The 27,481-nt window shown below is 43.9% G+C and overlaps 1 protein-coding gene across 1 annotated transcript; it reads left to right on the forward strand.

Annotated features, from left to right (window-relative positions):
* The first annotated feature begins 498 nt into the window (after positions 1 to 498).
* Positions 499 to 20,491, forward strand: LOC147604091 (P-loop NTPase domain-containing protein LPA1 homolog 2-like). The gene is made up of 8 exons (XM_086795102.1): positions 499 to 925; positions 1,193 to 1,356; positions 1,589 to 1,932; positions 18,041 to 18,122; positions 18,273 to 18,776; positions 18,854 to 19,621; positions 19,817 to 19,930; positions 20,015 to 20,491. Exons 2-8 carry the CDS (start codon positions 1,195 to 1,197, stop codon positions 20,396 to 20,398), a joined length of 2,358 nt encoding a protein of 785 aa, XP_086651228.1. The 5' UTR covers positions 499 to 925; positions 1,193 to 1,194; the 3' UTR covers positions 20,399 to 20,491.
* The last annotated feature ends 6,990 nt before the right edge of the window (positions 20,492 to 27,481 follow it).

Here is a 27,481-nt window from a genome sequence, read left to right on the forward strand (position 1 = left end):
GGATGAAATTATGAAGAAAACTATTGTTCAAAATTGTCTTTTCCTCTTCAACCCATGGTGAGAAGGATTCATGAGAAGGTCACTCATAAATGTTTCCCCAATAGTATTGGAAAGAGGGAGGATGGGGTGAGATAGATAATTATGTGTGCCTAATCTTTTTTTATTTGGTCTATATCAATTAATCAATAAGACAAGAAAGAGGTGGCATGTTTTGCAGAAGGAGCATAATAAAGATAAAGAGAAAAAAGAGCATTCGAGATGTGCAAGGTGCCCCCATTTTGAGAGAGAGAGAGAGAGAGAGAGAGAGAGAGCAAACTTTCCATGTTACTCTCCAAGGACGATTTTTGACAAGTTGGGTCACCCTTCAAAATGACAGGTTTAATAAAAATAATACTTATTTTTTTACTATTTACCTTCTTTTTTGACCGTCATTCAAAATAAGTGGCTGTATTTTAAGGCCAAAATGCCCAAAAATGAGCATGATGCCCGTCAAGAAGCAAGCTTGACTATCTCCGGGCACGACACCAGTCAAGAAGCAAGCTTGACTATCTTTCTTTGTGTCATGAGCAGCAGCACCCCTTGCTTGCTTGTTAACTCACGACCTCTAAACTAAGGCATAGAGGTCGACAACGCACGCAAAATGTGTGTTCATTAAGGCTCAAAAATAATGATTAGAAAGGAAATAAAATGTGCCAGACGGATCGTGGAGCTCTTGGCGATGGCGGCACTCAACAACAACAACGCGCATCCTCCGCCTCCTGTTCCTGTTGTTTTGGCTCTGCTAATTCCGGACCCTCGCCTATGGCAACCCCATACCTATGAATCCTGCATTCTTCTCTCCATCATTTCTTCAGACCACTTCCCCCTTCGCCTCCTGCGTTTCCATCCCTCCATCGCTTCCCCCCCTCTGCCTCGCACCTGAAAGGTAAGCTCTCCTCCTTCTCCTCCCTCGCTGTTTTTTTTTCCCAACATTCTAATGCACATCTCAGAAACGTTTCCATGCCGGTATTTGATCACATCTGTGTTTCATTTCATCTCATTGACAGAGAAGTCTCTCTTTTCGTTGAGTGTTGCACGTCAAGATCTAGGCTTGAAGTTTTTTTCAATGATTTGCTTCACCATCTTGATTCTATTCGTTTCACCATGTTGTTTTCTGATAAGTTTTTGTTTTCCTTATCCCTCAATGAAGCAGTCATGGCGCAAAGGCCGAAACTTTTGTACATCATCGTCCAGGATGTAGCTTCAGACAACACACGGAAAGAAAAAAAGTCATTCTCGAGCTCTTTCAGATACACTCGGCCCTTTCTGCAGAGCACTTTGCAGCTTATTGGATGCAAAACAAGGCACGCTTTCAAGGTGAGCAAACGATGTTTACTAAAAAAATTGGATCTATAGATAATACTCCCGTTGATTTCTCGGATTTTTCATACCTTTGAACAAATTAGCAAGCGTGCTTTTGAGATGCAGACAGTACCAAGTCACATTTTTTCTTGTTTTTTTTTTTGGGGGCCTACTCTGCATGATTCTGGAAACCGTGGCAAATCTTCCTTTTCCTGATTTCTAAACCTTTCTGCATGCCTTTAACCAGATTAGCAAGCACGTTTTTGAGATTTGGAGAGAAGAAATTCCATTCAAGATTCTAGAGAGGAATGGATCTGCCTCTTATGAGTTTCCCAGACACAACTTTTCAAGACGTCTCTCTGATTCCGAAATCGACATAAAAAAGGAGTATTTGCCTAAAGACATCAAAAAAGCTGCAGAGGGAAATGGGATCCGGTTGAAACAAATCACAAAAAAACTGTATGATGTGCAGAAGCAGCGATCTACCCTCGTCCTCAACAGGGACGACTTCATGGACGTTGTGTGTAATGCCATGTCTGAGTATCGGTACATGGGCCCCAATCGGAGGAATGATTTTGCTTTAGCTTGCAAGTAAGTAGGATTTCTGCCTTGGCAGTAAGATTTTTCATTATATATACATTTTGTGGAACCCCCCTTTCATTAAAACAAACATGAGACTTGTTTTTTTAAAATTTGTCTTGTATTCATGGCATGTTGACATTGCGGAGAGGAGCTCAATGAAGTTCCCACATGGCAACGATCAACAAGGCCACGACTGCGGTAATTGGCAGATCATCTTGAGATCAATTCTCAAGAGAGGGTGTGTTAGTCAGCACCAATGGACAGGATGACGAGATAGTTTTGGTACTGGTGATTTGGTCCCGAGATTCAGATCTGAGGACCTTGACTGCCATACTGGGGCACATTCCAGTTCACGAAGGGCAGGACATTTAATTGGTCGGCATCGAGGGCATGGATGAGTTCTGTGCTTGGGACATGACGGCATGTGCGGGAGAGGGGGCTAATCGAAGCTCCCAACAGGTGATTTGGGCCCATGTGTTGGAGTTCAAGGCACATGCATATGGCAAGGAACAGCTTGACCACTCTATGGATGTGATGTGTTTGCAGTTCATTGTTAGCAGACTATGGACAGGATGTGTTCCAAGTTCATTGTTTGGAGGTTTTGAGACGTGATGTGTTCACAGGCCATTGAATGGGGAATCATGGACGTGGAGGTGTCCGCATGTCACATGCACTTTGCACTGTAGTGCATGGTGACAAGATGGTTCATTATTATCAGTGCAACAATGTACATTATTAGTACTCTTTAGGATGATAATTGTCGTACGCCGTGATCCCATTGTAATCCTCAGTCCAGGATAAGTCAGGCACGAAGGGAACATTATCTTCTATTGGTCCAAGCCATCTTGAATGATACTAATTCATCCAGTATGGGACGGACTCTGTATGAAGCAGCCTTTAATCGCCGTTTCTTTTCTCTTTTAATAAGATTGGTGTCTCCATCTCTTGAGGCTAATAAAATGACGGAAGCATTTTCCGAAATCATTGAGTCAGTTAAGGACTGCATGACCAAAGCATAGGGAGCTTATAGCAGACATGCAAATAAGTCTAGACGAAATGTCCACTTCAAGGAAGGGGATTGGGTCTATTTGCGCATCATGAAACATAGATTGAAACAAGTGGGCAAATGTTGTCCCAAGCTTTCATTCCGTAGTTTTGGACCTTTCCCGATAGTTAAAAAGATAAGTGACGTCTCCATGAAGTTGAAGTTGCCTAACAGTTGGACAATGCATGATGCTTTCTATGTTTCTTGGCTAAAACCACATGTTGGACTAGGATTTTTTGATGTTTCAGATGAACAGTAGCCAGACGTGGTAGACGAAGGAGAAGTCATTGAGCCTGAGAAGATCCTTCTTCATTGTTGGAAGCATGGTTCCGGTCGACGAATACGCCAATTCTATATGAAGTTCCGAGATCGAGGTACCCACAAAACCGTTTGGCTAGACAAGGAGTTCTTTCAAGAGTACCCCCAATTGTTGGCAGACTACTTGGAAGCCATGAACTTGCCGCCAAGCTAAGCAGGAGAGAATGTCACGTGCACTCTGCAGTGTAGTGCATGGTGACAAGATGGTTCATCATCATCAGTGCAACAGTGTACATTATTAGTACCCTTTAGGATGATATTTGTCGTACGACATGACCCTATTGTAATTCTCAGTCCAGGATAAGTTAGGCACGAGCTACATAGGTCATTTCTCAGCCTTAGATAGTCGGTCAGTTAGTCCAAGTCCCTTAACCCACTTGAAGAGATGCATTCATGCATGTAGAGTCAGTAGAAGCCTTAGGGTTTGCATTAGAAAGCACTCTGCATAATGCATAGCATTCATCCATTGCAGAAGCCTTTAGATAACATCTAGCATTTATTAGAATTTATCCAGTACTTTTTCCATAATTTATAGCATTTAATGGGCATTTTTACATTATTTATCCGTTTATCTAGGACAAGATGTAGTCGGCCAGCCCTTACTCGGGTAGTAGATAGACACTTCAGTATTAGATACAACTTTGAAATACAGTGGAAGAACCACACAATAGCAAAACACAGCACTCAGCCGGAACGCCCCCGCCCCCCTCCCCCCAAGGAACTTCTTTATTCAGGGTAGAAGTTGATACAACAAACCAAGGTACAGGTGCAAACTTGCACCGGATTCTCCACAAAGCTGTAGCAAACAGTTGCTCAAGATCAAGGTACAAACAGCACCCAGAAGCTTTCCAAAGGCTGCAATAAGCGCTACGACCAGCACTGGGAAGAGAGAGAAACAATGAACAGTCGGCTGGCCTTCTATTCGGCCAGAGAGAGGAATCATGCAGCCGGCTGTTGTTGAAGGGGGAGAGAGAGAGAGAGAGAGAGAGAGAGAGAGAGAGAGAGAGAGAGAGAACCAGTTGTTGGCTGCCTTGTTGTACGGCCAGATTTAGCTGTTGTACCTGTTGTACAGCTAGTGCAAGGAGGAAGAGAGTGCAGCCGGCTGCTGTAGCTATGTACGACTAGCTGCTGTAGCTATGTACGACTAGCGCGTAGAGGAGGGAAGGAACAAAACAAGTCGGTGGTGGTGGTTGTGTAGAAACCAATGTCGAAGTCGATGTCAAGGCACAAGATCTTGTTGCTGAGCACATGCTGCTTATGCTCTGTAGCCAACATTTGAGGCCAAAATATGCCATTGAATGCTTCAGTTTTCTTTTATGGAAAATTCCCGTTCTCACCTTGGCTCTGGTCAGTGTGTGAACATTGGTCAAGACTGGTAAGGGGACCAAATGGTGACTCTCCTGTGCTCGGCGTCGTTCGTGGAAAATACAATAATATCATCAACGAAAGTTCCAGTGAATTTTCGATGTGGTCTGCAAATCCTGATTCAAACTTCCGCATCTTCTCCTCTTTGGATACTTTATGCAAGGTGCGACTTTCAACATAATTCTCCAAAACTGGGCAACATAGGATGAGACACTCTCATCCTCACTTTGGGACATCCAATCCCACTCTCCCCTGCCCACGTGTACCTACGTGATAAATTTTCCTTGTATGAGTATCACGAGTTACTTACTTACTGCCCATGAGATAAAACAAGGCAAAGTACTTGGGATTTTTGAATCCCCTCTCTGCAGCCATGGCCCCAGAAGCCGCATCATTTTCTTGTGTCTTCATTTTGGCATTCAGAATCCTTCTCACATTAGGATCTTACTGCGTGTAATTCCACTGCCTCCTCTCCCCAACTGTGAGTATACATCCCTCTGATCATTCTCCTGAACAGGCCGGTGAGACTAAGCACTCGTGATTGGCAAGCTGTACGCCTGAATTTGAATCCTCTGTGTGTCCAAGATCGTCCCTCTCTGAGCAGAGAAAGAAGCCTTACTCTGAAACCAATGTAACGGAACTAAAAGCATTGATCACGGAGAACACACTTTAATCTTCAACAACATGAAAGAGAAAAGAGATATGCACAGTGCACACAACACTAGGGGCGAGAAAGATGGGCTGAACCCCCCCCCCCCCAAGGTAATATCAATTACCAAAAGGAGTTTGCTCTAGAGTACAAACTTGCGGGTGCCCAGGGTTCACCATTGGTATGCATCGAATTCTTCCAATACAGCAATGAAAAAACAAAAGCAAACAGTCCAGATGAGTCCTGATAGGTGTTACTTGAAAGAAAGAGAAAACACAGGTTGTGGGCAAAAGCACAAATTGTAGAAGGCTGTAGATAGTTTATTATTGCTAAAAATGAGCAAGAGGGAAGCCTGCAGGTGCTTACAAGCATAAGAGGCTGTTGCAACAGCCAATGACCTCTAGCAAATATGCAAGAATGAGATGAAATATGAGGAGAAGGGTGTGCTCCCTTATATATCACTCATGAGCTGGTCAACTAGCTGTAGTAGGCCGATAGCAGTCATGTAGCATAAATATTCTATAAGAAGCCTAAAAAAGACTCATAAATGGTAGAAAAATCCTAGATGATGTCTACAATGCAGAGCCTCGTAGAAATGACCAGTACAAGCATGCAAAGGTACATGTAGATCCTCTGGAGATGATATATATATTCCAACACCTCCTCTTCAGTGCCAGCGGGGTGGTCCAATACTAGCACGCTGAAGTAACATCTCCAAAGTAGCTCTAAGAAGTGGTTTGGTGAAGAGATTAGCCACATTGTCCTTGCTAGAATAGAAGGCTAGCCGAAGAATTCCCAACTCGATCCAATCGCCTACAAAATGATAATGCACCTCAATATGCTTGGATCCCTACATTCGCGTTTGCAACTGCGTGCGAACGTTTGTTACAAACGTGGAGTTTGCAAACTTGCCTTTAAAAAATAAATAAATTTATTGGGCAGTGGACAAAACAGTGGCCAAAAGGGGCAACGACGTGTGTAAATGATAGGCTGTTTTTTTTAAAAATAAACAAAAGGGTTACGATCAGATAACACCGACAGTTGTTGGTTTTTTGTGTGGAAAAAAAAAACGATTTGCACGAGCTCGTGGGTGACGGGTCACGGGTCTGTGTGCGTAGAGCCCAAGCTGTAGCCTGTAGGTGATTCTCTTTTTCCTCTCTCTCTCTCTCTCTCTCTCTCTCATCGCAAGTTTTTTCTTCTTTTTTTTTCCTCTCTGGAAAAAAAATGCAGAAGTCTGAAAGTTGAAATTAAAACGAATCTGAAAGACCCAAATTCAACGAGATTCAAGAAGAAAACCCAATAAAAAGAAAGCCTCATTGTGCAGATTTTCGTCAAATTTGGGGCATTTTTTTTCGATTGGGTTTCCTTCTCATTGAATTTGGGTCTTCGCAAAATGAGAAGAAAACCCAATTAAAAAAAAGCCCCAAATTTGACAAAAATCTGCACTGTGCAGATTTTCATAAAATTTGGGGCTTTTTTTTTTTCGATTGGGTTTTCTTCTCATTGAATTTGGGTATTTTCAGATTCAAAGCTTAATACTTTGAAAGCTGAATTTAAATTTAAAAAAAGCCCCAAATTTGACAAAAATCTACACATTGTGCAGACTTTCGTCAAATTTGGGGCTTTTTTTTTTCAATTGAGCTTACTACTCTCTTGCCAGAATTAATGCAAGTATTTTTGGTTTTCAGCCTACAACTTTTCAAGTATGATAAGACACAAGGGCCTCGAATGGGAGCATGTGAATGTTATTGAACAAAAATCAAGAGGCATTGCTCTTGTTAGATGCAAATATTGCACCCATGAGTGGATTGGGTGGGGGTCCTTTTGCGTATATGAGCACACATCTTATGCATTGCTGGTCATGGTGTTGATAAATGCCCAAGTGCACGACAGAGTGCAAAAGATGTATGCAGGAAGTTGTATGTGGGTGCAATGCCTAAAGATGGGGTTATTGACATTGATGCACAAGTGGGGGATTTGGGAGAAGCAACCGCATTTGCAAGTTCTCCTTCAAACATATGTGGCTCTTCCAATGCAAGCAGTGCTGTAAATGTATCAACTAAGAGATTGAGGGTCTCTAAACCTACTTAGCTACAAGGAAAGCTTGTTGAATCGTGGTAAATTCAAGCAAGAAAGATCTATGGCAGTGTGTTTTTGAAAGTTGTTGATGCAAGTGGTGAATACAAGTGAGGTGTGCATGGATAATGCCTCCAACTGTGTGCGTGCTGGAGAGCTCATAGAAGCAGAGTGGCCTCATGTCTTCTATACTCGTCACACATGTCATTGCTTGGATTTGCTGTTTGAGGATATTGGCAGCTTGAGTTGGATTGCTCCTGTGCTAGATGCAGGAAAAAAGATCGTGAAGTTCATAACTAGAAAGCCAACACTTTTGGCTATGTTCCGAACCTATAGCAAGAAAGAGCTCTTGAAGCTAGCAGATACACGATTTGCATACACATTCATTGTACTTGCAAACTTTCTTAATGAGAGGGTGTACAATGGCTTGAGAAAGATGGTAGTGTCTGATGAGTGGATTAATGCAAAGCCTATTAAAACTTTCAGAGGCCACGAGATTACAGACACTATATATAATGCTACTTTTTGGCAAAATGCAAAGCTCATTGTGAAGCTGATGGCTCCCATTTTAAAGATTCTTCGCATGACTGATAGGTAGGGAGAAACAATGGGGCTGCTTTATGAGCTCACAGATCGCATGGCAAACAACTTTGTAATATGCGGAAGCTTCGGAGAAGGATCGGTACTTCAAAACTCAGAAAACAGCACTCTTTTCGCGACGGAATTAACGCACAAAACTGAAAGACGATGTGCAGAAAATAGAGAGAGAAGGGGAAGATGGAGAAGGACACAGTATTGGGTCCCAATTACCCTCTGTAGGGCCCCCACCACGGATGGTGTATTTGCTTTATTAGAATGATGTAAATCTGAAAACAAATACAAAGTACTTGACCTTTTCTTGGCTGGAAAACCTGCCCTTGACCTTCAGTCCTTCACCCCTTAGCTTTAGCAATGTTCTTGGCTGTCCTGGCCCTTGGTTGCTTGGAGCTCTTGGTGAATTGTGAGATGCTATGAATGAATTATGACTTGGGCTTTTATACCCCTCATATCATCCAGTCGGCCTGTTCATAACAGCCCCACGACTGAGTCTTGTAATAAAATGAGTTCACACTTTAATAAAGTGTTTTCTCACTGGTTTAGCCCCTGTCCAGCCTGCGCATGACCCTGGGACAGCCTCCTGGCTGCTGGGCATTCAACGCAGAGGTGTGGGACTGCCCCCCACACCTGGCCGCCTTCTGTTCTAGGGTTTAAACCCTCTGTCGGCTGCCTGTCCAGAGGGTCTGGAGCTGGCCGACTGCCCCTCCAGCCCTTGCCTTGGCTGGTGGGCATAGTCTTGGGCCCTCCTGGCCCCTTGGGGGTGGTTCTACACCTCCCCCAAGCCCATCTAAGTATGCACATGCAAACACCTACACTGGGGTAGCCCTATGGGCTGGCCCCATCTCTACATGCAACCTACATGCCTACAGAGGCCTGGCATCCAGTTGCAAACCAGATACTCAGCACATCTGACATCATTCCAGAGGGAGACTCACAGCGCGGACTGGCACTGCTTCATGTGCAGGACAATGCACACCTGACCTCGGACGACTGAGATGGATCCCTGGCTGACTCGTCCCGGACTGGGCTCACATGGGACCAGTTCACCATCCCAGGTCCTGCACCTTCTGTACAGAATGTCTACGTGGCATCCAAGTGCGGGATGCACGTGACAAACTTTGTGTTGGTCTTTGGGATATGATGCATTCCCTTTACATGTTGCAGGTTATATATTGCATCCTATTTGGAGAGGAAAAGGACAAGAGTCGGATGCAGACTGTTGTAGAGTGTTGTACAGGTGGAGATGTAAAAGCACAAGGAGACTTGACTGATGAGTTGGATGATTACAGACCAAAAAAGGGTACTTTTTCTCACCCTCTTGCATTGGATGAGAGTAGAATGCATGAAGGAGTGAAGTGGTGGGAGTCCCATGGTGCAAGCACACCTAAATTGAAGCAACTTGACATTCGTATACTTTCTCAAGGGAGCACAGCTTCACCATGTGAGGGCAACTGGAGCACCTTCTCTTCATACATACCAGAAAAAGGAACAAGTTGAAGCCCTCAAACACTGAGAAGTTGGTGTACATACACACTAATCTTCGGCTCATATCCAAACTCAAGGCTAGAGGCTATGAGAAACTTGAGGTGACTTTAGATATGATTAACAAGGAGAAAGATGATGATAGACTCATTACCTTGCAAGAGATTTGGGACACCATAGAGGATGATGGTATAGAGAACATGCATGCAGAAGGACCTTCCATCGAAGAGCAACAAGAGACCGATGATGAGGACACATCTTCCTCTAATGAGGAGGATGAAGAATGATCATTGATAGTCTATCTTTTTTAGTGGCCATTGGCCGCTACCTTTTTTCACTCTTTTATGCTTTCAGTTGATTGTTCAGATGCTCCATTTGTTTCCGTCGTAGATGTTTTTTGTTTCTATTATCTATTGCACCCAAGCTGTAGCCTAAGATATTCTCTTGTTTCAAGTTTCAACTTTCAAGTTTCTTGTATTGGTGAAGACTCAAAGTTGTAGATCTCAATTTGTGCAATGGTACCTCTTTGTTCCTCAGTCACTAGTAATCTAATCATAAGTTTCATGATTTTATGCATACATTATAAGCTCACGAATGCAACTCTTTCCGAGGTTGAAGCATTCTTCAGCAAACTTTGCAAACTTTGCAAACTCGTAGGCGAATGCACGAATGTGACGAATGCAAACAACTATGCTTGGATCGTCCTCGTATCACAAGATTTTGAGCTAGAACAATATCACTATGGGAATCCGAGAAGATGGTAACGAGGGAAGTGTCGGCACAACACAAATGCTCTACACAGGAGGACGGGGGCCGAGTTTTGAGCTGACCAGATCAGTCCGTTAGGGGTGTCCTCTCGCCCCGTTTCTATTTCTCTTCTTTGCTGAGGCTATGAGCATGTATTTGACGGTAGAGGAGGTTAGTTTGAGAGGACTCCAGCTCCCAATCCGGGGGGAGGACCTGCTCGATGCTGAGTTTGCTGACGACACGGGCTTATTTTTGTGGCCAGGAGGCCAATCTTCTTCGGGCAGAGCAGTCACTACAGGTTTTTAGTGCAGCTTCGGGAGCATTGATCAATTGGTGCAAGACAGTGGCCTTTTGGATTAGTAGTGCTCCCACTCCGGCATGGAGCCCAGACCCCGGTTTTAGATGGATTCCTCTTGGCACAGCAGTGCGAAATTTGGGATGCCAGATTGGACTAGATTTGTCACCTGAGCAGCAGATTGCCCCGCTTCTTTTGAGCATTCGGAAGAAGCTTTTGTATTGGAGTACAGCTCGGCTATCCTTTTGGCTGGGAGGGTGGTGGTGGCAAATCAGGTGCTTTTAGCGACCATGTGGTACATTACGTCTTGCTGGATCTTCTCGAGCTCTTGCATCAGCTAGGTACAGAGGCTGATTAGGAACTTTCTTTGGTCCGGGCGGGACGGTCAGCCAGCTCGGGCAAAGGTTGCTTGGGCAGTTATTACACTTCCGTTGGCCCAGGGAGGCTTGGGCATTATAGATCCAGTCGATCAGAGTAGAGCCTTATTGGGGAAGCTTATTGTTCGGGGGCTGCTTCCAGGCGCTGAGCCTTGGAAAGAGCTTCTTTTGCAGCGGTTGCAGGCTCGGGCTTCCCCAGCAGGGGACACTTGGGCACTAGAGATTCGATGGATCTTCATAGAGATGAGGAGGACAGGCCTCAGTAGGATGGGAGGACAAATTTGCTTTGAGCATCCTGAGAGCTTGGGAGCTGCTGAGACCGGGGCTCTCTGAGACCTCCTTCTTGTGTTGAGGAGCGGGCCAGACAGCCGCTCATCTGGAGCCCAGCGGTTCGCACAGAGCAGGGTCATATGCTGGGTTCTCGGCCTCGTCTAGCCTGGGGACCTTTGGCGGCAGGCCCAGCACGTAGCTTTAGCACGTAGCTTTGGAGAGTGGCAGGCCTTTTGCAGTCTCCCAGAGGAGATCCAGGTGGATCTGCGGATGCTGCGTATTCTGGCCCCCCTCTCTCCAGAGGGTATGTATACGTGGGGTGCCGCTGCTTGGTCGACTTCGTCAGGGCCTGCTATGGGCTATGAGACGGAGCAGGATAGCCAGGCCATCAGATTCATTAGGGGCCAGCCTCGCCTTGTTCCTTCACTGGATTTCTCGTCCACCAGCTGGACACAGGAGAGGGATCTACGATGGGAGCTCCTCAGCAGCCTCACCATCTGGTTCACCTGGAGGGCCCGGTGTTTCAGGGCCTTTGAGGGGAGACTGGAGCCACCAGCAGAGACTGTACGGGGGATTTGGCAGGAGTTGATCCACACCCTGCGAGGACAGTATGACCGCATTCGGGGCGACTCGGATGAGGCGATCTTGCGGCGCCAGGCCTTTCACACCACCTGGCGTAGCGGCCCCTTCTATACCCTTCATGCAGGGTCCCCCCGTTGGCATTACAAGCCACCTGTTTGGCTCTTCCCCCCTCCTATTGTATGATTTAGCCATCAGTTCTTTGTACTGATACTTGTACTTTTCAGCACCTAGGGAGAGTCTCCCGGGCTGCCTTGCTTTGTTCACTGCTCTGTTTTTCGTGTGAGCAGGAGAGGATCTTTTGTAGCCCTACGGGCGTTTTTATATAACTAATGAAAGGATCTTTTCTCGGGAAAAAAAAAAAACACAAATGCTCTACAATCTGATGAATCCAATGTGCCTCAGTGGAGGAGAGAAGGTAGGATTTATACTTAGCCTCGGTGGAAGAAGCAACAACAATCCTCTGCTTCTGAGACTTCCAAGAAACCAATCCTATACCAAGCATAAAGCAATATCCGGATGTAGACCTCCGAGTATCAATGTAGCCTGCCCAATCAGAATCTGTGAAACCAACCAAATCAGCACCATTGGAATAGGTGATGCAATAATCTGAAGTATCTCGAAGATAACGAAGAACTCTCAAAGCTGCATGCCAATGAGACCTTCGAGTAGCTGATGATAACTCATGACTTCCTCGAAAGGGGGAAGAGGATCACGAAGTAAATATGATCATAGTTGCAAACATTTGTTGCATTCGTGCATTCGCATTCGAGTTTGCCAAGTTTGCTAAGGAATGCTTCAAACCTTGGCGTAGATGCATTTGTGACATTTACTAGATGGCCAATTTCCAAAAGAAAACCATCTCGGTAGACTAACATGTTAAATTTGGGGCTTTTTTGGGAGAGTTTCAAATTTCGAGAATATCAATACTACGTGAAGCTTGTAGGCTTTAGGCTATAGTGGGCTACGGTTGTGGGGTACATCATACACCTTCAAGCTTCTTCGCAATATTGAAAGGTAAATGGCGATTGTACTCCATGCATTGCAGTTTACTTGAGTGTGATTCGCAACATTCAACAATGTTTTAATTCCGTACGCTTTGATGAGCCATGCCACCCAATGTTAGGTATTTACATGCTACCCAAAAAAAACCTAAAACATGGCTGGGCGCCCAAATTTTTAAGTTGCAAAACAAATCAAGTTTGCAAGGTGTTGAAAACCTGAGAATGTAGCAAACATTTTGCAATCGTTTGCTAACCTATGCAAACGAGAATGTTTGCAACTATGAATATGATCCCTAAAAGAATCAAAGGAAGCAGGCAATTTACCAAGAAGTTCATGGATAGGATTGTTGATTGTGTTCCCGTACTCCTCAAGGTGCAGCTTGATACGGGTGAACTCTCCAATCTTCTCAACCATATTATCTAACTCATTGATTGTAAGCTTCTCGAAATTTGACTCGAGTTTGGCAATCTTCACTGGCAAAACTCTCCCATACCTCCTTTGGATCTCCGTCCACATTTGATGAGCATTACTCCGAGTAGAGATAAATTGTGCATGTATAGACGTAGTCATGCAATGGATGATGATAAGATGGTCCCGAGCATCCAATATGCTTCTCAAAGCAGGGTCTACCAAGTGAGGCGTGGAGATGGACATCCACACACCGGCTCCTTCAAGCAATAACTGATTGTAGAAAGACCAAGTATGATAGTTGGTTGCTGTAAGCTTCATGGAGTCACTAACTTGGGGAGGATTGTAAGATGGTATATGGGTTGGGGTGGAAGCAAGAACTGGATGAGAGAAACTCAAAGAAGAAAGATTGGGAAGAGGAACCACCTGGGGAGAAAAAGCCTGAAAAGGACTCATAAATGGTAGAAAAATGCTAGATGATGTCTACAATGCAGGGCCTCATAGAAATGAGTCATGATCATTACAAGCATGTAAAGGTACATGTAGAACTTCCGGAGATGATATATATTCCAACATTACTCTCTCACCACGAGGTTGTACAGGTCAAACCCCACCTCGTGCATGAGTAGGTCAACCCTATAGGTGGCCCCTATAACGGAAGGGTTGTTGCAACACGGAAATCTTATCTATCATGAAAACTGAATAAACACAAAGCATGCCGGATAGGAAAAAGATAACAATTCTGCACAGCACAGCACACTACGGGCTAGAAGATGGGCCGACCCCCCCCCCCCCCCCCCTTCCCCCCTTTTCCTTTTTATGGTTAGATAACCAAAAAATAGTCTGCTTCAAATACAACTTTGCGGGTGCCCATGGATTCTCCACTAGCTAGCACCTGTTTCTTCCAGTACAATATGAAAACCAAACAAAGCACATGCTGAATTTGATTCAATCCTTAGCACAAGAGAGCATTCCTGGCATGAAGCACATGTAGGACAACCATGGACAGCCCATAGCACTCCAACATCAGCCCGGGATAGCCCTGCATCTTCATCTTCCTCCTGTCTAGCTCACAGAACAAGTCGACCAGCCTTGAAGGGCTGTTTACAGCAGTTGACCAGCTCTCAAAAGCCACAAGAGGAGTCGACTAGCAGCAGTTCACAAGCCAGAAGGTCTTCGATCAGTAGAGGATGCCTCCCACACAAATCGGCTAGCACTTCTTGCCTCCGGATGCCATGACCAGCAACTTCTTAGGGCTGTAAACAATCGGCCAGCAGCAAAAACAGCCACCAGATGGAGTCGACCAGCCTTGGCCACACAACTGGGTGAATTCCGTCGCGGTAGGTGTGGTAGATGGCTGTAGGAAGCTGTTTAACCAATCAACCAGCTCTATCATGCACAGAGAAAGCATGCGCTAGCCCCAAACTAGAGTTCTTTCCCCGTAATAGAGTTCCTCCGTTGAAATAGCTCAGTCGTGTGCTTTTCTAGTCTAGAAGGGGGTGCCTACTATCAGTTGGCTCAAATCAAGTCCAGTGCCCACCTTTTGGCTGCCACATGTATTAAAATAGTCTTGCCCAATGTGAATATCTTATAGTTGTATGGTCACTTATAAGTGAGTGTGGAACTGCAACCATAATTATTAGTATGTGAAAATCATAAAGCTGTAAATTGGGTTTTTAGGGACACTTGCCACTTGCAAAACACATGTAGATCACCTGTCAGTCCCAAACAGGTGATCTGTGTGCACATAGTACATACATGTCCAGAGGGTGCCCATCGTCCCTGGTCCATGGACAACACAAGCAGTAATCCAGGCATTGTCGAGGCAAACAATACAAGTCATCCAAATCATCCAAATATAAAATCAAAGTCATGCATACACATGATTGCAGCTAGACTGGAAGAAACACCCATTTGCTTAGTTGTATCTACTATGAGGTAAAGTTTCCAGGGCTTCTTGATCCTTCCAGAATCTTCCCAAAACATAAATACAGAAGATCTTCAAGATAGCTAGTCCTAGGGAAATCACATCATGGCAAGCTCCATGAGCCATACATGTACACCATGTCAGGCCCCACAAACCACACATGTACTATCATGTCAGGCTCCATGAGCCATACATGTATTGTCATGTAAGGTTCCATATGCCATACAGACACACCATGATAGGCTCCACAAGCCATACATGTATGTCATGTCAGGTTCCATATGCCAACAGTAGAAAATAGAAGTTGTGAGGAATTTTGTGACAGCCCCTGTTGGAGTAGAACCCTCGATCTTCAATCTTCACCTGAAAAGCAAGACCTCACGACAAAACAGTCCCAAATCAACCCCTGTGGCATTTGCTATGCATGGGACACCTGGAAGGCACCACGGACACCCCAGGTACCTATGAGTCAGACACTTTCTTCATGATGAAAGGTGCTGTCCAGCCCTGAAAACCTGTTTCCAGACCTCGCTGAATCCAAGAAAAATGCCTTGCTTGTGTGCTTTCAGCGAGCAAACCGGGCCTATGTGTGGAAGAGAGATAGAACACCAGAAAACATGCCAAACGGCAAGCGATCAGCTCTGTAGCAAGCGCTTGCACGAAAAGAAGTGCTAGAAAGCATAATAGTTCCAACAACCAACAAAAACAGCAATCAAGGATGACCCAATGGCAGATACAAAGCTCTGATGAAGATTGTGACTGCACAACCAGCTTCAGAAAGGGGGTAAAACCCCAAAATGCCCGATAGAAAAGGGCCAGGATCAACGGGCACCCAAAACGAGGTATTTCTGCAAGTCCTGTAGTCCTGAAAAACTCCACGCAATGAGCCATGTTTTACTTTTTCACTGAAGATAGAGCTCTTTTTTTAATAAAACTGCCAAAAATTGGTGAAAGTCACTTATAACTGTTTTTTCTCTCTTAAATGGCCCAAACTTGATAATTCCACGCACAATCTGGGTGCCCGTGTCCTGTGACCCTTCGAGATGGTAGTTCCCCCCATCATAGTGCCCAACAGGATGATTTGGTCCTGTCCTTGGACATCTCCAACCCTGGTGGTGTGTGAATCTGTCTTCATGAACCTTAGTAACATGACTTAAAATAAATTTTTTAAACTGGAAAATACACGTTGCCACTTGCAAAACCCATATGACCACTTGTTGGTCCCAAACAGGTGTGCAGCACACGTGTCCACAGGGGTACCTAGGCGTCCCCGGTCCCACGGACAACACACGCAATAAAACTAGGCATTGTCCATACAATCAAAACAAGTCTCACACAGGCAAATAAAATCATTCATGCACATGCATGCATTGAAGATTGGAAAAATTTCCCATCAACTCATTTGTACTCCAAAAATCCATTACAGCCCCTAGGTATAAATACGTGTCTAGACCAAAGATATGTAGAAGCCCCAAGCAGAAACAGCTGTACAGACCATGAATAAATATTGGCCTTGTACAGATCATGAATCTAGGCCCCAGCATTACAGTGTCTGTACAGATCACAAATTCCCAAAAAAAAACATGTCATGTCCTTGGCCTGGCATATGCTACCACAACATCCATACACATGCCCAAGATTAACATAAGAAGCTCCACAAAATTAAGGATTGGTGATACCTCTTGCTAAACTTGATGACAGGCTTCCAACCTTTGACCTTGGATGACTGTCATCATCCTTTTGTCTCCCCGTGGACATCCCAAATCTGTCATCCTTCCTCCTTGGCAACCTTTTTGTTGAAAATCTTGCCATGTCTCTGATTCCACTCCAGATCTACTAGTGCACCTGTTCCACTTTGTCCCCTTGCCTTCATGCCTTGTCCTTGAACACTACAATGGTCTCCTTCCCGAGGTTGATCCTGGCATTCTTCATCCACCCTGTTGGAACCGTTTTCCTGAGAGTCCTCCTTGGTATGCCCCAAATGGCATACCAAGGGCTGCCGTTCCCTTGGGTTTTGCTGACACCAACCAGCCCAGTTCTTGGTGCTGTTTGAGGCCTATATAAAGGCTAGGCCTATATAAAGGCTAGGCCAGGTTTAGTTTCAGCATCTACCACCTTTTGGGGCAGGTCAAGGGTCTAGAGTTAGGGGTCTTTTCTATTTCCTTTTGGGGAATGCCAAAGGCCACAAATTGTATAGAACATACATATTTTGTATCATATGAATACACTGAAAATACAGCTCTCTCTCTCTCTCTCTCTCTCTCTCTCTTTGTTGGTGATTTGCATCAAGTTTCCTATTCAGTTGCTTAGGGCTGAAAGCAAACACACAGAGCTTCCGTGCATGTGACCTTGGTATCAGAGCATCAGGCTCAGCAAGGCTAAGTGCTAAAAGTGTCCGAGGAAGGTTCACAGGTCCAAGGAGAGTAACACAACCAGGCTATGAATCCTATGGGCCGACCTGCTGTCGACCTGTTCTGGGACAAATCCCAGAAATAACATGCTGGCTGACAGCCTTCGGAAGATGCTGTAAATCTGGCCGACCTGATCCTTGCTCAGGTGGATGTCTTCGCAGCCCTGCTAGTGTCCTAATCTTCTATTAATGCAATCAGGGATTAGCACTGGAAGTCAGCCATGTCCATGTGTGCACATGGCAAAAGATTAACAGGATCTTCCCAGAACTGGTTCTCCAAAAGAAAAGTTTCAAGCTAGCCATTACAGAAATTAATGAGGCAAGACTAGCTTGCTTTTGTGTGCCTCCTGCCAGGCTTCTCTCCCCCTTGAGTTACTGTTATGAGAGATTTTGTATAATAAATAAAGTTTATCAGCGTCTTCTTAGTCACTCTATTTAGTTTTACTGTCAATGCCAAGCTCTTTTTCTTGATTTTGGGTGGCCTGTAGAGAGCTTCAGCAATTAACCTTTGTGCATTAAACTCAATCAGCTTTGGATGTCTGAATTGGAAGATATGTGGAGTTTCAGAATTCGAGAAAAAAAAGGATCGGTGACGATTTTGCTGTGTGGGACAAGTGGATGTGGCAAGTCAACCTTGTCAACTTTGCTGGTACACAGCAGTGAGAACGTTATATGCTTGCATCATTTTCTGGCAAAAGTTCCCGAGATATACACACACACACACACACACACACATAAAGTTTGTCTTTTGGAGTGTTGTTGCTGGTACTGAGTATCCCTACTTACCTGATGTGTTCAGGCTAGTAGGCTGGGAATCACAACAGTTGTGTCAACAGACTCAATACGGCATATGATGAGGAGCTTTGTTGATGAAAAGGAGAACCCTCTCCTATGGGCTTCAACTTATTCTGCTGGAGAACATCTCGATCCAGTAGCAGTTGCAGAGGCAAAGGCTAAAAAGAAAGCAAAGAAAATAGCTAGAACGTTGGTGAATTCTCAGCCTGAGAATTCTCAGTTCTCAAGGGCTTCCTCGAATGGGAGAGAGAAGGGAGTCATGGAATGGGCAAAAGAGCATTCACTCAGTGCAGAGATGGACATCAAAGGGAAGGCCCTTGTGACAATTGAAAGGAACATGAGGGCTAGCTCAATGGAGGTGATGGTTAGCTCAAAAACCTTGGCTGTACAGGGCTACAAGGCTCAGAGTGAGATGGTAATTGATAGTCTTGACAGGTTGCTCACTTCATGGGAGCAGAAATGTGAGTCTGTAATTGTTGAAGGCGTGCATTTGAGCCTGAATTTTATGGTATGTAACAATCATGCTTATTTCTATCATAGGGATGCCTTGTTTCACGTTCTGATGCACTTCTTTTTCTTTTCCAGATGGGACTGATGAAGAAGCACCCGTCAATCATACCTTTTATGGTTTACATTGCAAATGAAGAGAAACATCTGGAGAGGTTTGCTGTTCGTGCGAAGTACATGACTTTGGACCCTGCAAAAAATAAGTATGTGAAATATATTTGTAACATCAGAGCCATACAAGACTATCAGTGCAAGCAAGCAGATAAGCACCTTATTCCAAAGGTAAACAACACAAATATGGACCAGAGTGTAGCTTCCATACATGCAACCATTTTTGCTTGTTTGCGTAGGAGAGAGGGAGGAGAGCCATTCTATGATGAGACCACAAACACAGTCAAAATGGTTGATGAGGAGTACAAAAACCAGTGTGCTGCAAATTCATTAGGCTCGAAGGGAATGCTTCAAGTTATACGGAGGAGAGGATCGTCTCGTCAGCTGATGGCACTTATGAATACTGATGGTTCAGTTGCCAAAGCATGGCCTTTTGAGACTGCTCACACTGCTGATACTGCAATAAAACTAGCTATCAGAAATGATAATGGGGAGGAAAACTCATGCTCTATGTACAACAACGAGGCTTTGGAAATGAGCCCTGTTAATCTACAATTTGGTAATTTTGGCCTGAGTGCTTGGTCAAATGATATGGGGGGCACAAGCTACAATGGAAGTATGGATGGCTTAAGCACAAGGGGGGATGTAACTGACTACCAGAGCAGTCATCGAAGTAGTCAATATGAATCATCTTGTTCAAGTTCTCCCCGTCTGGTTGAAGGAACTGAAAAAGAGGTGCGTTTTGGCTCAACATGGTGGTTTGTAAAACATCTAGGTAGCATCTTCTGCATTTGTTTAGGTCAGGAAAATTAGCTATCAAGGAGCTTTGAGTAACTGAATCTGTCACTCATTTAGTCATTGAGTTGGAGAAGTTAATTTAATTTGGGTGCCTGCCTATATTCTACGTTTTCTGGTAACTTTGATTCGCAGCTTGTTAATGAGAGTAGAGTATCTGGGAGTGATGAAGAGCAAGAAGAGGAAGCAGTGGCTTTTGATAGTGAAGAAGAGCTCAACGATCAAAGGGAACAGCAGCTTGAAGAATTGGTATGCATTTGCACAATCATTTAATCTAAGGTAAATCTGCCCTCTTTTCAACTAATCGAAAATTGGTTGCGAGGTTCTTTACAGGTTGAGGGCTCTGTTGATGATCAAAGCATTGGATCAGATGAGGAAGATGACTATGCTGCAGCTGCTGATCAAGAAGACGAGTTAGCAGATGATGGGAGATTGGATTCATTAGAATGTACAAGTAGGAGCATTTACAGAGTTGCTTCTGAAAATGGACACAAGTCACATAAATTACTTTATCAAGATTTAAGTTCAGCTAATTTTGTTGGTCAGTTCAACGAAGTTGATAGGACCCAGCACAGCATTTTATTGAGTGCCCATGTGACAGGCAGGGAAGCAAATGGGAAGCACCTGCATGGGCGGTCAAAAAGTCTTCCTCCCTTTACCGCAACTTACAGTTCATTTTGGGACAACTCTCTTATAGAATGCACAAAGAGAGTTTAGCTCCTTCAAATCTCGCCCTATAGCTAGCCATGTGTTGGGAAGTACATTTTCATAACTCATATTGCTTATCTTTAAAACAATCTTTTAATGAAACCATAGTGTCACTGATCATAATCCTCCAAAATATCCGGTTGAATCTTAATTTTCAATCATTCCTTCATTGGTGTACCCATGGTATCATTGGCAACCAGAATGCTCACCACCTGTCCCTCAGGCGCCTTTTCGATAGTTTCTAGCTCATAGTACCCGACAATATATTCATTTATAAAAATCAAGATGGAATCTCCATTGAAGATCAGCAAGATCAACCAACAGCTCCATATAAAAGAGCCATGGACTCAGCCGTTGAGGACCAGCAAGGTCAATCAACCAGATTCATGTCCGGTTTCAGAAAACAACTCTTACACCTTGTTTCAATATCTTTCCCAACGCACGTGTGGGTATCTTTGGCGACCCAAAGCCCAAGCGCCGTATGGTCAGCACCCTCTAGGATCCTTCGTAGGTGACCTAGCGCTTCACTCATAGTAGGCCGCTTCCTTGGTCCCTCATTCACCACCGTACTGGAAGCTCACCATTTAAATCGAACCGAGACTGGTGCAGCACTTTCGTCAACCTCTGCTGCAATCCTTGCACTATGAAATATTTATAGTCAAGGATGTTTTGTGATCTCAAAATTTGGTTGCCATTGTCTGTCATCAAAGGCGGCTAGCAGTTTTGTGATCGTCAATTATCAGTTAAGATCAAGAAATCACTCCATTAATGAAGCAAATAACAAGCATTCTTACAGACTTGTGGTCACCATTCAAAGAATTTGAATTATATAATCTAAGATGCTCTCTTCAGCTGAGAGTGAAAATAGTGCCGTTGCGAATATCATTATGTTCTCATTTTGAAATAAACTCAACTTCCCAGTATGTTTTACCTAGAAATAAACGTGAACTTTCCATCAAATGTTGCCTTTATGTGTTTCTTTCATTTTGTGGAGTTTAATGAATTGCTGCCATGTAGGTCCCCACCCATATAGTAAGTTGCCTTAAGGGGCTTTATAACCAAATAGAAAAGTAGTGCAGAGAGAGAGAGAGAGAGAGAGAAATGGAGGAGGCAGAAAAACCTCGTGTGTTTAGTCTCGTTATGTCGTAGTTGCTTCATCTTATTCTTGCTTCTAGCCATACCTTTCTTGTAGTGATTAGAAATTTCATTTTGAAATATTAACATCTCCACATTTAGTAGTTCCTGGTGCGTATAGCTGCCCTCTAACTCACATCCAATGGGATCTACGCGAGTGGGACTGGCAGGAGCCCTTCAGCCTGGAGAGCCCGACAACCCCTTTTTTCATTACACGGGGAGGATGGGTCGCATAATCCAGATTCAGGAGATTGATGGCACTCCAAGAGTGGCAAGCCACTAGGTCACCTAGGGCATAGATATGTCGAGATGTTTTTTCCCATTGATCATGATCGACGATTCATGTGGCTCTTTGGCGAGATGATCCATGCCTATGCAAGACTCACCTTGATGTGGAGGGAGAACCTCCTTCTCTTCTATTGATTAACTGATGGCTAAGGCTGAGCACAGAGATGCTATCTTATGACTCATTGACTCGTAACCAGAGGTGATTGCAGTCTATTGTCACTGCCCTTTCCCCTCAGGGTACCTTCTTATCTATGAGGGTGATGCGCTGCGGCCATGTATCAAGGTATCTCTGTCTGCATACTGGCATAATACAGTTGTATTTTTTTTAAAGTCTATATAAGTATATGACATTTTGGCTTGAGTCTTGCTTGTCTTTTTCTTTTTCTTTTTCTTTTTAAGAATTTAAAATAATAAATTATCACATGCAATAGACAAGGGCTGGCAATGGAAGTCTCTTAAACAACTTCTTGAACAATGCATGGCTCTTCCGGTGGGAGTTGGTGGTTGGACTGTCTAGATTTGGGCATCTTGCTCTTTGGAGGGAGACCACCCTCTTTGACACATTGCTCAGGAAACTATTTTTTATGGAACCTTGTATCAATCCATGAATTGAAGAGAAAATTGTACTTTTGAACAAGCACACTTCAGTTTAATTATAAAGAAAAATTGAAAATTTTGACGAGGTATTTTCCTTCTCCCTTTAGATTGCTTGATTTTATTTTATTTTTTTTGGAGAGAGAGAGAGAGAGAGAGAGAGAGAGAGAGACTTAGATTTAGGGGGGATTGGAGAAAGAAAGATTATATTTAGCATCTACAAAAGACCCAAAGGGTCTGATATATTTGTAAAGTGGACATTAAGACATGAAAAAGAAAACTAGTTGTGCTAAAAGAAGAACATGGCTACGTACTATGCAAGCCCCATGCCGGTATGCATAAAAGCCTCATGTCTAGACTTATCATGTCTCATTCTCCTCATGTATGAATGCCGTGGTGTAATATCCACCACATCTCTAGTAGTGTCTTTGTCACGTCAAAACATGTTGCGGATTTGGGGTCGTGGCTAGAGGATCTGGATCAGAGCATCTCGCTCTTTGAAGTGAGACCATCCTCTCTTTGTCGCATTGTTAGTTTTTTTAGGGAACATTACATCAATCCATGAATTGAAGAGGAAATTGTAGTTTTGAACAAGCATTTTTATCACACTAATATAACTAAAACTTGAAAATTTTGAGGATGTATTTTTCTTTCTCCCATCAATTTGAGAAGGCTAAGCTCAAATTGTTTTTTGAGAGAGAGAGAGAGAGAGAGAGAGAGAGAGAGAGAGTTATATTAAATGTCTTCAAAAGACCCAATGGGTCTATGAGACCAAAAGTGATACAATAGTGTCCATGTAATCTAATCGTGTTATAAATTAAAACAAAGAGTAGAGCTATGAGCTGGGAATGTTAAATACGAGCAATATGATACAAAGTGGGACAATTATCATCATATAGGCTATGGAGCTAACCCCCTGGTAGCAGAAGGGTCCATCAAGGATATCAAGCATGGGGGTAGCCTGTAGAAGGCTCTGCAGATCCACTAGGCGTGTGAAGGTGGCTCTCTGCCTCTCCAAGATCTCCTCAACCTGGGGCTAATGTTTGTGTTGTTCGCGAGGTCCTGCGAGTCTGGGACATTGGGCTTGTAGTAGTACCATGGCTTGATCTAGAGACACACTAGAGTGGGATATGGTGGGAGGTCGGGCACTTGAGAATGTATGGCTCGATGAGGCTATGGGTATGCCATCCATGATTGGTGTGTCGTGGGGCCGAGGTGGACGTCTCCCATGGAGTCTTGATTCCCTAATCTACGATTCTCTATGGCAATGAAGCTCTAGGAGGAAGAGGCCTTATCTGGGTAATCCACGATCCTAGATAAGGGTCCAAAGCCATCTCTAAAGAGATAGTGGAACCTCCCTCGTGCGAATCTCATAATATACGGTGCACCTGTATATAAAGTGCTCCTCTGACTCGACCTCCCATTGAAACATAGTGCATATACTCTCCTCATGAGATTTCTACATGGCTCTCCCTGTCTCTATCCTTAGGCGGTGCAATGACACTCGCAACAGCTCGCCCACTACAATCCGCATGGCATGTGACAGGTATATGTCAAGATATCTAGCCCTTAGTATGAAACCATCCTCTGTAAGCCTCATGAAAGTATCCATGTAGTATTGCCGTTTGTGTGAAAGGCTCATGTGTTGTGACCTAGGTATCCTATATGTATAGTCCCAATAAATCATATCTGATCACCCGGTCCTTGTCGTCTTGAGAGAGCCTGATGGATGGGGAGTCCAGTCATACTGGAGTGGTGGGAGGTGATCCATCCTAAGTTCCTTCCTCATGAACCAGCACGTGCATACTCAGCTATACCATGACTTGTTCCCATCTGCTAGCTAGCTACTGGGAGGGATGTGCAGCGAGCCTCGGGAGTCTCTAGGGGGCCATGGCACTAATCCCGTGAATGTTTGGAAGAGTGCCTCTATTACCATGGGTCCTGCAGCAAAATCTGCCAGGATAATATCATGTGGGACCGATGGTTTGCTACGTATTGTATAAAAGAGCATCATGACATGAGGCCTCTCTATCTTCAACCATTTGGTCGCACTGTAAGATTAGGTGCCCAAAAGGGTGCTCCATACATCAATGCCGGAGTGACCAAGGTGTTAAATAGTGACATCTTGGTTCTTGGCTCCTGGAAATGGGCTTGGAAGCACTGTCTCTCCATGAGAGCGAGAGAAACATACCCTCACATCAATCTAGCCTTTGTAGCATGGATCATCGAGAAGATCGGTTCGGTAAAAGTCACTCCCAAGTACACATATGAGTGTGTAATCTCAATTGGGCTACCCATGTAGGTGAAACTCAGTCAAGATGTGAAAAGAGGGGATGTGTTGAAGACCATAACCTTGGTTTTCCCAAGGTTTACTATGAGATCCCGCTATGCACAAAGGTCTTGTAATGTGTCAAGATGCCACTAGAGAGCCTCTAGAGCCTACCTACCCTGATGCTCTGTGCCCATGTCTCTTTGCAACTGTGTTGAGCTCCATCCCAAGTACTAACCCATAAAGTTTGGCCAACGTGAAAAGTCCTATAATTGTTGGGGTCTATGGGATCTTCGGCTTTATGGGTGGGTGGGAAGCCTTCCGAAAGAGCCTAGTTGATCATATGGGCTATAAGAGGGGTGCTAGAGTTTCCCCCACATGGGAGATATGATATGCCAAAAGGCCCTCGTGGTCCTGCGATCTACCATTTTTGAGTCTCTAGATGGCTCGGACCACCATTGTGGGTGTGAAAAAGGTGGATGTGGTGATGGGACATAAATGTAATGGTGGTGGGATGGGGAGCTAATATAGTACTTCATATAGGGATGTGCATGTGTGTGCCATATGGATGGACATGTGATGGCCGTGGGTGGACATTTCTTTTAAATCTTCTTCTAGCCCTCGTTACAATCCCCACCTTTGAAACTCCTTGTATTAGCCCGTAACATTTTCTAATTTCTTACTCACGGTCGTGTATTGGTTAATTCTTTGAGCATCTCGCTCTCGGATTTGGCGAGTTGCAACCTCATGTAGAAGACGCTCACATGTTGTGTGGCATTCCTCATCATACCAATCAATAGTTATGGGGCATGATGCCGGTAGGGGGTCTGGCGGTGGATGGAAATGTGGCTATGGGCTGAGGTGTGTAAAATTGTGGTGAGTTGAGAGGTGAGGTTGGCTAGTGGGAGATTGGGCTCTACATATGTTAAATGTCGGTAGAGGTAGTCGGAATTAGTCGAGTCCCTATCACGGTGGAAGTCAATCTAGGTGTAGTGGGAGATGGGTGGTGGTGGTGAGGATGGACGGAAAAAAGGAGAGATGGGCATGATCAGCTCTAAGGGGTGGGTGGGAATGGTGAAGGCATGTATGGATGTGGCTAAAGCCAAAGATCCCATCAAGTAATCTACTATACTCGAGCCTCCGCCATGTGGAAAACATGTGAGATTCAGAAAAAGGCCAAGAGGACATTCTATTATTGAAGATGGCTCAGCCATGTGAGGTCCCCAGCATGAGGAGCTCTCTCCCTAATGCTGTTATGCCCCTTCTGCCCTATGATGCCCGCCGAATGCCAATCTCTTTCCGAGTCTATCTCCTTTATGGTTGGCTCTTCTCCTAGTAGTCATATACAGATGCATGCCTCTTTTGCCCTATGATGCCCACTGATGAATGCCAATCTCTTATGAGTCTATCTCCTTTATGGTTGGCTCCTCTAGGTCATATACAAATGCATACTCGCTCTGTGTCTTGGCGTTGAAGTCCCCTAATACCACAAGAATCTGGACCTAATTCTTAAAAAACGCTTCCCTTCTATTTGGCTCAAAAGGCACAATCACTTCAATCAGAGCACGCCTTTGGTCATCCTAAAGACAAAAAGATATGATAGGGGTGAGTGATGTTCTTTTGGCCCCAATCACACTTATCACCTTGGGAGAATTCCTAAGGAGACCCTGGTTGGATAGACATGATAGAATGGATGGATGCAAGATTTGTTTCAAATCTTAACAATGAATCTGAGCAAAGAAAGAAAATCCTAGGAAGATCTATAAGGGCATGTGTGTAAACAAGTTGGGCAAATATTTTAAGGGGGCAAAGAGCTCATTGCTACCCTGCCATTGAGAGTAAGAACCAGAACATCCACAGCTATCTTTGATGGTGGTGCAAGATTTAGCATAGCTACAAAAAGAGAATGGGAGAATCTCGTGACATTTCTTTCATCATTCCTGTGATTTCACTCGTATATATCAAGAGATCACAACTCTCCTCCTCTATGGTCTTCTAAGGTTAGTATGACTTTTGTCTAAGATTAAGTCCTTATGACTTAGGGTCCCTAAGGTCCTTAATCTAGGTTCCTTATCATGAAGTTTTCTAGGGTCACTTTAAGGTACAAAGCTTAATCTTCTATTTTCTTTCTAGGGTTTCACTATTTTCTTCCCTTATTTCTAGAGATAGAAACTATAAATTTAAACTATGTTTATTAATGAGAAATTGGTTTCACATGAATCTTTCATTTCTCATTTTTTTTTCCAAACTTAGGGTATGGATTTGTACATCACTTGGATAATATTTGTGTGCATCAAAGCCTTGATTAATGAGATAATCAGTGGCTTTCTTTATCTAAATTCTAGGGTAATTATTGTAGTTTATCCCAAAAAAAAATCACTCAAGTCACTTAGAAATGTAATGATTTATCCAATTTGGATCCTAAATCAATATGAAATCTACATGTGTATGAGCATAGGGTTTTCTCTCTCTACACCTCTTGCTTAGGTAAATCTAAGTGATAATAATTCTTTAGTAATCCTAAGGTTCACAAACTAAATGAAGGAGGTTAATTAATTCTCTAGGTTTAGGATATGTGTATAACCTTATCCCACTCTAAAAAAATTACTAAAAAAACTCAACTTTAATCTACCCCCATCTAATTTATGTTTTCTTGAGAATAAAGGGTCAATTTAGGCTATTAAGCCTTATTGTTTATACACCCTTAGTAAAACCTTACCCTAAGATGTAAATGGACCTTCCTAGGATATAATGTGCTAAATTAAACTAAGAATTATTAAATTATTTATTCAATTGGAGTCAAATTG

This window comes from Cibotium barometz, chromosome 62 (genome assembly GCF_041138505.1).
Source record: "Cibotium barometz isolate CiBa-2024 chromosome 62, ASM4113850v1, whole genome shotgun sequence".
NCBI classification, from domain to species: domain Eukaryota; kingdom Viridiplantae; phylum Streptophyta; class Polypodiopsida; order Cyatheales; family Cibotiaceae; genus Cibotium; species Cibotium barometz.